Source organism: Tigriopus californicus, chromosome 6, assembly GCF_007210705.1.
Source record: "Tigriopus californicus strain San Diego chromosome 6, Tcal_SD_v2.1, whole genome shotgun sequence".
In the NCBI taxonomy this organism is placed as follows: Eukaryota; Metazoa; Arthropoda; class Copepoda; order Harpacticoida; family Harpacticidae; genus Tigriopus; species Tigriopus californicus.
Window position 1 is genome coordinate 8,318,876 of NC_081445.1, and position 13,811 is coordinate 8,332,686.

The 13,811-nt window shown below is 41.8% G+C and overlaps 1 protein-coding gene across 1 annotated transcript; it reads right to left on the reverse strand.

Annotated features, from left to right (window-relative positions):
• Positions 1–1,194: 1,194 nt before the first annotated feature.
• LOC131881643 (uncharacterized) lies at positions 1,195–12,948 on the reverse strand. The gene is made up of 2 exons (XM_059228569.1): positions 12,274–12,948; positions 1,195–1,955 (listed from the first exon to the last, which is right to left on the reverse strand). Exons 1-2 carry the CDS (start codon positions 12,335–12,337, stop codon positions 1,276–1,278), a joined length of 744 nt encoding a protein of 247 aa, XP_059084552.1. The 5' UTR covers positions 12,338–12,948; the 3' UTR covers positions 1,195–1,275.
• Positions 12,949–13,811: the final 863 nt, after the last annotated feature.

The following is a 13,811-nucleotide window of genomic DNA, read 5'->3' on the forward strand; positions in this document are numbered from 1 at the left end:
TTCACGCATTAATAAACATCCTTACACGGTTGGTTGTTGGTACCACTCAACCATTGATAACTGAATTTGCAAACAGTTCCTGCTTAAATCAGTTGGTCGATATGATCGTAGACGGACTTGCTTACCTAATTTGAATGCCATTATCGAGAATGGCCTCCAACACGCGATTTGAGAGAAAGACAAGATTTAGACTGTCAATCAGTCAGATGATCACCAACCTTGACTTGGGAGTCTTTGCGACTGAAATGACAGTGACATCTGCAATGATTGCATCCATGATGATGAGCAGGCCATCAAAATCATCTTCGAACACTTGACAATCTGTTTTTAAGCCTGATTGAAGTCTGGTTCAATTGAAGACAATTAGTTTTCAACCTGAGGGCAAATTCTATAATTATCATGACGTCACTCTGTCCATCGAGGTTGAAAAACACTTTCTCAGCTTTGCCAGGGATTACATTTAGAATACAAAGTGGGTAACTCTCTATAGAGTTTGGTGTGCCAAAGTAAAGTTTGATGTGCCAAATTCTGTTTTCTGAGTGCTTTTTTGTTTTTCTACCATGTCATTCATGTGTTTGCCAGTATAATTGGTGGTGTGTTCTTCAAAACCTTTTTCCACTTTTCGTGTGCCCGTTTATGTCACCCGTATGAAAATACATCACCAAAAGTGATGACCGGATGCTTATTCTGTTTAATGTCCAAGCCTTGACTCAGCGGTACAAGCATTTAAAAATCTTGCCTCTGGTTTGACCTACGAATAATTAGGAATACCTTCTGAGGTTCAATAACGGGCTTCCAACGTGCAGCTAACATGGCATATGCCATCAAAAGCAACTTTCGAAGGACGGAAGCCACCGTTAGCAAGTCATTTCTAGGGACAGTAGGGAGCGTGCCAGCTGTAAGGCTGACAGTGGGTGTTTTCAGTAAATATTTTGGCCTAGAACGGCTAATTTGACTAATCTTTTTTATACTAAACGGGAGTTCACCGAAAAGCCTGAATCCAGAATCTGGCGTGTCTACAGCAATTTTCAAAGAGGCAATACATGTTTTTGTTTGCAACACTTTATCCCGCCCACCCTGTAATCGTATATCCCATCGGTAGTCTTTCTTTCAGACTCATCTTTTAAAACTTTACATAAAAAAAGCAACAGTCGTTTAAAAAATAAGTACTCCGTGGTAATACCAATACCGTGTTGCAAGCTTCAGAAGAATGTATTTAAGAAAATGATTATGTTAAGTTTTGTTCTTCATTCACTCATATGTAAACGACATTCGTCATCGTACTTCAGGTTGCTTGTATCTTTGACTATAGTCCTCGGATCCTATCTCACTTTTCTCCGAGCCTTCCTCACTTTGTTCTGATTCGTCCAGAATCTGATTTCTAAGAGACACACCCGTTAGGAACTCGTCCAAAATCCAGCCCAATTCCGCTGAAGAGTCTTCCAAACTGTCCAAGATACAAGACATCTTGGCTTTAAGGATGAACTCAAAATCCGAGGCCCGATCGTAAAAGCTTTTTTGACAAGTCCGAAGGTTGAGGCCTTGGAACGCATTGGCGATTGTCATGAAATCTTCAATAAAAAAGCAGTTCCTCGTATCAGCTGGATTGGGTAAGCCACCGAAAATTACTGAGGCCTGTTCAGCGACGCCATAGGTGAAAATCATGCCATAATTGGACAAAACCATGTCTTCTTGTCCATTAAAATTGTCGTAGGTGCGTTTGTTTGTCACCCAATCCCCAACGATCTCAATCACCCAAGCCCCAAGAAAGAGCAGGTTGTATATTTGACCTTCATCGTAGGCCTTGGCCTTCATTTGAGTGACATCTCTCCGTGCTTTGTTGATCAGCTCACGGATCAATTCCAGTTTGGCCTCGATAATGGATTCAATTTTCTCCAGTGTCCTCAGATTTCTGGTCTCAAGACCACAACTGCCAATGGGGGGGGCATCCTGACCTAAAATAGGAATGATATTACGCATGATAGTCGTACTCTATTAATCTCATCGCACTGAGGAATTGCAAGTTAGATGGAAGAAAATATTATCCCATTTTTCTATGAACAATTGATTACCGGTAGTATTCAACTACATCACTTAAATTCAGAAATGGGGAATAATTGAAAACCCGACCCTAAAATTACTTTCCAATCATGACAACCAACAATTGCCTTATTCAAGCGTCTAACTGGAACCTTCCAATGCCTAAAATGTATCAAAATGTTAGGTTTTTAAAAATGATGTAAACATTTGATCAAAAAAACAAGCAGTTATCACAATTACTTGATATAAAGGTAGAACCGGCGATGGCTACTCCAAAAAAACATAAGATAATGTAATATGAACGGGCTCGCTAATATGGAAATTATCAATTGTTAATCTAAAGAACGCATTTTATTTCCTTCCGTCCAAACTGGCCACAGCTGGATGTATTTGCCTGTTACCAACTTCAGCTCATTCAAACGATTAGGTCAACAGCAATGAATGCCCTTCAAAGCGTAACTCAATATACGGCCCAAGATGTTGATATTTCTGAGAAGAGATGAAGCAATTGGCACTGCTCTTGCTCGTAAGCAATTCCTCGGTTACTAATTTCCATTTTGACTGAAACAATACAAATAGCTTCAATACACGGGTTTAGTACAATCCCACTCCACCCCTCTCTACACCAATTTACTAGCACCGTTTAGATGATTCTTTTTTTAGACATTTTGTTCCTCCACGTGTGAAAATTGTTGGTGTTACATTCTTTACATCTTTTGGCAGAGACGGTACAGGGTGAAAATTTGCAAAATCTACTACGATTAAGCAAATTATTTGTCTTTCTATTTTTTTGCTGACTTCCTTACTACGATTGGGAATAAAATCTCAAGTAGCTCAAAATAAAAAGAATTGATATGTCTTATGTGGCTTTAAATTCCTAAAATATCTTATAATAATAATAAAGAGGAATCGGCCAAATCGACCCTTTATTTCTTGATAAGCCCTCTAGTAGTGGCTGACTCACAAAGCGCCCTATGAAGTGTAAAACGTAAAACATATTTCGCGCAGCGTAAGGGGGCCATGAGGCAAGAACAGCTTGAGAACATGATTCGTTTGTGCTTACTTTAGCTCAAAAAACGCCAATTTTGGAATTTCAAGTTTTCGGCTGCCAGTGCCTCAAATCAGCCACAATCGATCCTAGACCCTACAAGTCTACCATAGTGTTCCGTGGGTCAGATTTTGGCCCAAATAGGTTTGTGAGCTGATCCATCTTTGACTCAGGGGCTGGAGCAACAAAAGACAGCTTCAAGTCTAGGACGACGGAAATCCCATGATGAAATGGGTGTCCGAACGATTGACAATTGTTTCATCGAAATAATTCAAGTTGCCTAAAGCAAGAGTTCACGAAATGTCATTGACCCTTGCTGCCCAGCGTCAGTTGTCGTGAAAACCCGCTCATCCAGTACAGCTCCTTTTAAGCATAAGTATTCTAGTAACTTGGTTTTCTATGGTGGGTATCAACATCCATGATCCAGGGTGGGCATCCTTCACAATCCAAAGTGAACACCCTCCACAATCCAGGGTTGGCACCAACACCCACCTTCCAGGGTGGGTATCAGCGTCAACAATTAAGGGTGGGCATCCTTCACATTCCAACGTGAACACCCTCCACAATCCAGGGTGGGCACCAACATCCACCTTCCACAGTGGGTATCAGCATCCACAATTCAGGGTGGGCATTCTCCACGATCCAGGGGGGGCATCTTCCACAATCCAGGGGGGGCATCCTTCACGATCCAGGGTGGATATCAACATTCACAATCCGGAGTGGGTATCAACATTCATGATCTGGGTTGAGCATCCTTTATAATTCAAAGTGGACATCCTCCACTTCACTGGGTGGGCACCCTCCACGATCCCCGGTGGGCATTCTCCATGATCCCGAGTGGGCATTCTCCATGATCCCGGGTGGGCATCCTTTATAATCCAAGAAATCCAGGGTGGACATTCTCCATGATCCCGGGTGGGCATCCTTTATAATCCAAGAAATCCAGGGTGGACATTCTCCACTTTCCTGGGTAGGCATCCTCCACGATCCAGGGTGAGCATTCTCCATGATCCCAGGTGGGGAAAGTGAACGTCGTTCCTGATGGCATTATTTAGAGGCTTGATGTGGTCTCTGTGCCGGGTGAGTATTGTGCCTGTGGCTCCTTGGATGTTGCATGTGTGTTTTCTAGGTTGCTCTATGATTGTGTATGGATTTGGCCTGTAGAGGGGGTCGAACTTTGACGTTTTTTTGAAAGTCTTTTGCCACCACTAATTGTCCTGGACGAAGCGGCTTATGAGTCAGAGAATCTGACTAGGAAATTCATCCCAAAGAATTGCTGTCACAAAAATGCCGGCCTTTTACCACGGAAGACGATCGAACTCTTTGTGGACAACTTCGACAATGATAAGCCCTTGACGTCCAAGTCGGCAGTGGGCCGAGGTCTGCATAATCCCATGGTCTATATGAAAAACGGACAGATTAGACCGTAGAACACGAGGGAACCCGTTTAGTCTCCATGAGGAAGAGGTAAATGCCAATGTCGGATGAGAAAGCAAATTATCAAAAAGTCAACCATTGAACATTGAAAGTAATAACAACTCCAAATTTGAAGCCCTTTGATGGCAGTTGAAAAAAGGACAATTTTTTTTTGAGTGCTGGAAGTCGTATCTATCCAATTTTGAAATAAGAGCAATGAAGGTCAACGCTTGAAGCCTTGACCCAGGAAGCCGTGCAGAGTCAAGAGGACCTGGTGAAGTACATACCATACATCAGTGAGCAAGCATAGACGAGTTGAAAAGTCTCTGGAGCTGAGTACAGGTGCAACTTCTGAGTTATACTCCGTCAATTCGATCCTGTACCTTCAATCCAATCGAACCAACGTCATCACCGTGTACCTCCGTGGGACGCAAGAATCACCCTCGTCAAAAGTGGGATCATACAATTTTCTATCCATGCATGTTTTCCCTCTTCCATGGCCAAGCAATTACCCCCTTATTCATTACCTGAGGAAGACAACTGATTGGTAGAGTATAATTTCATATACACTTTGTAGGGTTTAGTGTTAGGCCCACCTCTAGCACCCTTGTAAGGAATCTTGTTAGGGCTTTGTCGTGCTCTTGCCTTGTGGTTCCCGCCACGATGACATCATTGTGAATGAGGTGGACCCCTAAGATATTTGAGCCCCACAGACAGGCGCCTGTATCGGTATAGTTTGCCACAGCTGCGGAAGATAGTTAGGGACCGTGATTGTTTGTCCAGAAGCAATTGATGGCTGGCCTGCTTGAAGTCGAGTTTTGAGAAGAACTTTGCGCCTGACAGTTTGGCCCGGATGTTCTCTGTCGTGGGAATTGGTATGCATGTGTCGCGAAGTTCCTTGTTGAGGCCTCAGAGGTCCACAGTCACCCTGATATATCTCCCCTCTTTTCTAACAATGGCCAGGTTTGCAATCCAATCCGCTGAACCCAAGTGCGGTTCAATTACCCCTCTCTGTAGCATTTTCTAATTCCCTCATTAATGTCTGGCTGTTGGAAGGGTGGCTCGTTGCGGGTTGGGGCCACATAGGGTTTTGCGTTTGGCTGGAGGAAGAGGCTCACTTCGTGGTCCTTGAAACAGCCAAGCCCTTGAAACACCTCCAGAAATTGTCGTGTTTTCGCCACTTTGCAGTTTCAGGGTCGTAGTCATGGTCTATTTTGTTTTACAGGAAATTATGGCCCTGGTAGGATACTGATGTTTTAATTTTTTCGCTGTTTGGAGACTGACATATATGGAAGTAGGTCGGGAATAAGTTCAATCATTCCTAAGTCAAGTGCAAGTGAATTTGAAATAATGGGTATCATTCTTTGCATCTTGAAGTCATGAAGTAAGCCATGATGAAGTGGTCTGGTTGCCATTCCAAAATTTTGGTCCCGTGAGCGTGCTGGTTAGCTGGATTGGATCCTGCCCAAAGGGTCTGATTGAGATGGGGGTCAGTGCGGCACTCCTTGAGACTGCGCTTGGGAGCAGGCGCAATTGGACAACCTTGGACTGTGCGCCCGTGTAAACAATGGCTAGGATCCGAGTTCCTCCTATGTGGATCTTGGCCGCTGCTGCCCGTGCGCTGGTCCCAGAGACCAAGAGGACGTTGGAGTAAGCTGCCGGTTCAGCATTCTCTGGTGCTGAGTGACAGATCAAGGCAAAATTCCCAGCTTTTTGGCATTTATTGCAGGTCTTGCCCCTGGCAGGGCAGTTTGGGCGTCCGCGGGGGCGTGTCAGGCCGCACCAGCCGCAGCCTTGGGTAGAGCTGCGCTCATTCTGAGCCCTATGGCCCACCTTGGAGTATGGTCCTGCAATTTGGTTGACTTGGGCCTCTTGTTCCATGTCAAGGGCCAGCATTCATGCCACAGGGCTCTTGCTTGATTGGCCAGAAGCATGGACAGCTCTTTATTGGTTCACCTATCCTGAATGGTGGATGGCTTGGGAACTGGTTCCCTTGATGGCCTGGTGGCATATGAGGTACTCCCTGCTCCCCGTGTCTGGGATGCTGGAGCGTATGGCAAGAAAGGCCAGCCGATCAAAGAATGCGGTATGCAGGAATACATTTATGGATATGAACTCAGATTTCAGGTCTTGGAACCAGTCCCGTAGGTGGAAGATTATTCCATCGAAGGGCGTCCCTGGGCTCCTGACATTGGGAAATGCGGGCCTGATATTCTTCAATGTTGGGGCTTAAGGGCCAGACGCACCAGTCTCAGCCATTGGGTGTTGGCTGTGTCATAGTCCCGTGGCAGGGGGGCATCATGCCAATAGTAGGCCTCACAGTAGGCTTCAAACATGTCTGCCCATTCTTCAAAGGTCTCAAGCCTGTCGTCGTCATCCATGTTCATGTGGTTGAATGTTGGTGGCGTTGGGTTTCCGGACAAGAACGCTGCAGGGTTTCTGGGGTGCCCTTGCATTGTGAGGTGGATATGGGTGTTTGTGATCCTTGTCGCCAATAAATTATTGGACTCTCAATTTGTAGTTGGAGAAAACCTGTAATTTATTCATGGTACATATACTAATCTAAAATGTGTAAAATGGTTGATTGTGAATATTACCCTGCAGGAACCCGTTGTTCTGGTGAAGATCGTCTACTTCTATACGTCTGTTGATTCTCCTGGTTCTACTACTCGTCTTTTGGGCTAGGGGTGCTCGTCCGAGCAGCTCTCTACTCTAGATGGTTGCCACATAGCTTTTGACTGGAGCTGGGCCCTCTACGAACAGAAACTAGGATTTGGTCTGATTTTCAAGGTTAGGCAATTGATAGCTGCACCTTCTTCCGTGTTTTATTTTGTGTTGGACTGGTCTTTAAGGGTGACCGGATTGAGGCTTCGCAAAAAATTGTATTTACTCCTTTTTGACTGACTTGAGCCTTTCAGTTTATTGGCAATAATTCACACAATTCAGAATGCCTTTGGCTTTTAATCTTTTGGTGGTTATGTCTTGGTCAATTACTACAGGTTCACAAACTGTTAAGGGACTTGCCTAAAGGACATATCAAGTACAGGAATTCAAGGCAATATGTGGTCCGGCACACTGATTTTGGGCATTTTGAGGGAGAACTAAGACAAGCATCCCAATCAGCTCGCACTAGCCGCCCATTGAATTTTCAATAATTGAGTGACTTTGAGTGGGCTGAGTTACAAAACCCAAAAATGGAAAATGTTTCGTGTTAATCGGTAAACGCACTATCAAATGGCTCAATACCACAATGCTATTTGCTTGGACAAGCATGTAAATTGGAATAAATGTCAAAATTCAATGCATGCATTGTGCATATGTTGTCTTTGATTTTACTCCATGGAATTGCGTCAGTTGTTCATGAACGCGTTCACTTGACAAGCCCTATGGGCCAAAATTGCGTGTTCCTGTCTCACACGGTATTAAAGACAATTGGAAATTAGGTGAAAATGCATAAGCAAAATGCATTAATATTTCCAAACTCTATTTTGTTCGAGAAAGGGCTAACTAGGTTAGCTTAACTTTTCCTTGATCCCACTGAATGGATCTGAATGCCAAATTCGCAATTTTCAACGGACCCCTTTACAAGAAAACAGCACTTTGAACAGTATATGGTGATAGCCCTTTAATTGGAAGACGTCAACTTGAAAATGTCTAACCTGAACCCTTTTCGGAGGGTAGATTTGACGATGATTTTTACGTATGTTAAAATTTATTGCTTGTCTCAATTCCATTATCTCGGCCCTCTCATTCTTTCTTATTTTTCTCTTCCATTGAGCCAATCTTCCATTGTATACATTTTTTTTCTCGGATTGTCCACCGATACAAGGGATGGAATCCCAAGTAATAAATTAAAAGACAAGAATGAATTGCCCACGGGATTGTGGGCAAAGTCAAGCACCGCAAAATATCTGCTCCTGCAACGAATTAGAATTGGCAGATCGAGATAGGCCTTGTACATATGGCTGGTCTGGAATTGTATTTAAAAACCTATCTAAGTCGAGTCGGCTTTAAAAGATGGCATTGGATCATCCAATAGTTAGAATTGTCTAAGGTTGGTGAGTAAAAGATTACATAGGCTAGGAGCGCTATATAGAATAAACGAGGATTTCATGGTTTTGACAAGTCTAGTTTCATTATGACTAGACTGTACTCTCACCTCACACGTTATACTCCTACGGTCCTTCTCGTTATAATTTATTCCCAGATTTGGGCATCGTTTGTGAATGCATTTAAAAACATATGAAATAAGATATCTTTCATATCTTCGTTGAGTACTATAAATCCCTAGCCGTTTTAGTCTCTCCCAATAAGAGAGGTTACACATTTAAGATATATTACTTGTAAAACTTTGTTGGACCTTCCCTATTATTTGAAGTCCGGCAGAGCTCACTGGTGCCCAAAAAGGAGATGCATACTCTAGATAGGGTTGGACAATAGATTTGAAGAGAGTCAGCATAGTCATTGAATCACGGGATTTAAATGTTTGGTATATCCATCTGCATGTTTGAAAGCCCTTAGCCACCTTGACCTCAATGTGCTCATCGAATTTACAGGTATCCTGAATAATCACCCCTAGATCTCTAACTGACCCAACTCTCTGAATGGGGTGGCCCCTGCTGTCCATGTATTTTGAAGATGTTGGGATATTACCGAATGTCATAAGACTAAATTTGTTATCATTAAAATTCATATTATTTGCCGATACCCATCTGTACATATTTTCCAAATCGTCCCCCAACCTTGAAGTACAATCATTCGTTCTTCCATAGACCAGCTTGGTGTCATCTGCGTAACAATATACAGTGGAGCTTGTTGCTAGATGCTGTAGTGGCGATAGGAAAATAATGAACAGTATAGGCCCAAGAATGCCGCCTTGTGATGCGCCTGATAATACACTTGACACGTTACTTAGCGTATTATCCACTCTAATATATTGCTTACGCTCTTTTAAAAACCCTTCTATGAAATTTAGCACTTTCCCATGGACACCAGTTGATACTAAATTCTGAAGCAAGAGCCCGTGGTCCACTTTGTCGAGGGCCTTCGCAAAATTTAGATACATTACATCCACCGAGTCATAAGTTTGTAATTTTGTTATAATATTGTCGAAATGCTGAACCAATTGGGTAATGGTACTGTGACGAGAACGGAAGCCGTGTTGCCCTAGGGTATAATGTCATTGCTATCTAGATACTGTACCAGCTTAGCCTTCGTGATTTTTTTAAGTACCTTTGAATATTGGTATGACGTGAGCCACTTTAAGAGACGAAGAAAATTCTCCCTTGTCCAGTATGGATCTCATTAGATAGGCAAAAACGGCAGCTAAGGCCTTAGAGCATTTTATTAAGAATTGCGAGGTCACTCCATCAGGACCTGGTGAGCTAGCCACTTTCAAGTCTTTAATCGCACTTATTGCATCAAATGTCGTTATATTAACATCACTCAAACCATTGGGGTTATTGTCAGTTGATATATTTTGTAGCGTCATAGGAGAGGTAAACACTTTAGAAAATTGATCACCCACCATATCTGCCAAAAGCTTGGGTTCGTGGACGGATCTATCTCTGTATTCGAAGGGGCCCACTGCGGCCTTAGTTTTTCTCTTTGAGTTTGCAAACGTGTAAAAGGCTTTCGCATTTATTTTTACCTCTTGGACTACCTTCCTCTCCTTATATAAAGCGTCAGCTTCGTTAGACACTTTAATATCATTTTCAATGGTGGCCAGTTTCCTTCTTAGATTGGTGATAACAGCGGAACCGGAAGCAGATGCTATTCTTCTGGCCAGCTTAGAGCGCTTTTTAAAGAGTAGTTTTCGCTTTTTCGGTACGAGAGAGTGTAGTCTTTTGGAAGACAGTTTTGGGATATTGAGCTTAGCACAAACATCCTCAAAAATACCTGTCATTCGCCTAACAGGATCGTCAATGGTGGGTTCTTGTTCCAAAATGGAAACGAGGTCAAGATCATTTATCATGCTTATTATTCCTTCCCAATGACTATCATGAAACGCATATCTAACTAACCCTATTTTTCCCCATTTTTCTAATTGGAAAGGTCCTTTTATCTCCTCTCCTCCTGTTGTACATATTTCAATAAGGTTGTGATCAGACATTTTACTGGGGGACACAGATACCTTCCTAACCAGTTCAGGGCTGTTTGCCAACACTAGATCTAAGATATTATTTTCCCTAGTTGGAATACCAACGTGTTGCGAAAGGTTAAAATAAAGCATGAAATCTCCCAACTTTCAGTAAGCTTTGGAAGCCGATTTAGAAACCTGCACATCCGAGATTTTTCTGCCAATTTATTGCCTCTGCCAATTATGTAACATTGTGTTTTGGAGTGGCTTTAAGTAATAAACAAAAATCAATGCAATCTCTTGACATTGGTGCTGCATTGGGAAAAGAGGAAATTCCTATTAGCCGATGTGAAATGAGTTATGTCGGGCAAAACTTGCGTCCTGCAAATTAAGCAAATTTTGCAAAAAAAAACCTGCACATCCGAGATTTTTCTGCCAATTTATTGCCTCTGCAAATTTTGTAACTTTATCAGCTATATTTGACACTTTTTTGCAATTCATTAAGCAATTCCAGCCATTTCAGCAAAGAAAACAATAGTTATAATAATTCATGATGATTTTCAAGAATTCTGGTCAATTTTAGGCGAAAACGTAACATTTAGCTTCCTGATTTTTTTTCCAAACATTTTTGAAAAAAGTACACGTAGGTATGAAATAAATTGCAGACATATTACTAATCACCTTCTCATGCATTCCATCCATTTCTAATAGGTTTTCAATCATTGCAATATTTTAAAATCCTCTATTTCAAATGTTGGAATTCAGTTTTGTTTGAGTAAAGAATTTCTCCTGTAAAAATCAGGCACATCTTGACGTTTTTTCATGATTTATGGGGTAAATGGTCAGGAGGTGAAACTTGGGAAAATTATTATTATTATTATTATAGAACCACTCAAGACATCAGGTGAGACGTATAAAGAGTATTGGTNCAGAACCACTCAAGACATCAGGTGAGACGTATAAAGAGTATTGGTAAGTGGTGAGAAAGAAAGAAGAGAGGAAAAAAGAAAGAAAGAAAAGCAACACAGAGATGGAATACGATTATGAGATATTAGTAAGTATGTTGTTGTCTAGTTGATGTTTGAACACGGCCAATTTCCTTGACCAACGGATGTTCAGGGGTAGCTGGTTCCAATATTTGACGGAGCGAGCAAAAAATGAGTTTAAACCCAGATTTGTTCGCATGAAAGGAGGCCTGAGGGATCTAGTTCAACCCCTCTCGTCGAATGGTGGGCAATGTCCTTGGCGAAATTAAAACCAAAGTGACAGGTTGGGCCCGTGTTCCAACCATCCATGAAATCGTTCACAAGGCTGTACGTTAGGATCAAGTCTACTATTACTATTACTTTCAAGAAACTGGAAAAACTTAATTTGAAGTTAACAAATTGTTTCTGTTAATGAACTGAGATTAATGATTTTCACAAAATATTGCCAAAATTAAGAATGTGCAAAATGCTGATCAGTCTTGGAGGTAGCATGAACTAGACAAGAATCTGCTCCCTAGGGATAGCAGGTTCAAATCCTGGAATTTTGGAAAGTTTATTTGCAAATTTTTGTGCAAATTCGTTTGACCTTTTTTTGGAAATTTTTGCTGGACCTAGTCATCATTTCCGTTTATTACTAATTTGTGAGGCCCTGTACTGTAAAGTAATCTGATAACAATTTTCATGACCTACAAATGTGTCCTTACCCAATGTTGACTGATTCCATTGTACCAAACTCAAGAGAACCATTACAATGGTTGGGCTTCTCATATTCTGGCTAAACTCAAAGTATGAATTGAATCGTCATTCCTCGGACGGCATCATCACTTCACATTAACCAATCGTAGCTCAAACTCATTCCCAATAACTCGTACTCAAGGTTGTTCAAGTCAGCACTCAACCATTGATGCATAAAAGGCTTCAATGCAGCCATTGTCTTCGCAACACGTAGCGGTTAGCATTGAAATTTGCCACAACATCTCACTTTGGATGAAGAGCGAGACAAAATAAACCCAATACCACAGGTTTGGATTGGAGTGGATTGGGTTCCGTGAAGTTAATGAAGACGAAAAATCTATCCAAAGTATGTAACTTGATTGTCAGGGACTATTCTTTATTGAACAATGTCAGTCTTTGGATCACATGGTCACCACTGCTACTCTCGTCAATGTAATTCGTGGTTGAGGTTTCTCCACGGTTCTGACTGAATCTTAATGACGGTGCTTGCAAACTCGTTTGGTTACCTCGTTTGACAGTGGCACATATTCCAGTTTTTTGGGAATGTCTTTGAGTATGTTAGTCTTGGCGGTTGCCTATGAGCACGGTGTACTGCAAGCACCTGTCAAGACTTGTTTTGAGTTGGCTTTACCGTCCCATTTTTTGATCGGATCTTTGATCCATCATTAGCGATAAAGCCCTGGGTAGCATTGTGGTTTAGTTGAATTGCCAAAATCATATCTGCCAGTTAATGTGCATCAGGAGGCCTCTTCGAGAAAGTGGCTGCTAATCTCTTCATAGGGGTCTAAGGATTCTTTACTTCGACATGTAATTCTTAGTACCCAACCATTGGTCTCCAAGTCTCCAAGTCTCCATCCAAGCTGACACTGTGCGATTGCCATCAAGAAGTTAAAGTTGTACTCCGAGGGCATTTTGTAAACGTCGAAGACTGTCAGGTTAGGGGCTCAATTCGATGCATTTTTAAGAGACTGTCGCAATGGCACATTTCTCTAATGGTTATAGCACAGACATCATAAATACGTCACAATAATGATGCAAAGCCGAAATGTTCAAACTAGTACAACTATGTTAACATCACACAACAAAATCAATCTATAGCGAACTATCAGAACTGTGTCTGGGCCAATTCTACTCAAAAAGTGAGACTTGCATGAGAGTTACGAGACTGGTCTCTTAGAGTTGTCAGACGACTCGGACGAGCGATCCAATACCAGGGTTGGCATTTTTCTATTTTTGACCCTTTTATCCAACACTGTTCAAAAGTGTTCAAAATAAGGAGGCAAATTGAACATTTAAAACCTTTGAAATGTACTTCATACATATCCAAAATAAGATTTCTTGAAGGCCAATTTCTTAAGAGAAGAAAAAGAGAATTAATTTCTATTTTTCAGTTCAGATAGCAAGCAGGTACTGATGCCTCTAAAATCTACATCGGGTGCAAAAAAGTAACTAATTTGGAAATTGTGCTCCTACGTACAAGCTGCCAAATCTAAGAGTCTTCCCCTAA

Bases quoted from the DNA above. Each gene is read 5' to 3' on its own strand.
- LOC131881643 (XM_059228569.1), bottom strand. From the start codon at position 12,337: ATGAGAAGCCCAACCATTGTAATGGTTCTCTTGAGTTTGGTACAATGG. The intron at 1,956-12,273 runs GTAAGGACACAT...TTCCTATTTTAG, and splicing joins ATGGAATCAGTCAACATTGG to GTCAGGATGCCCCCCCCATT.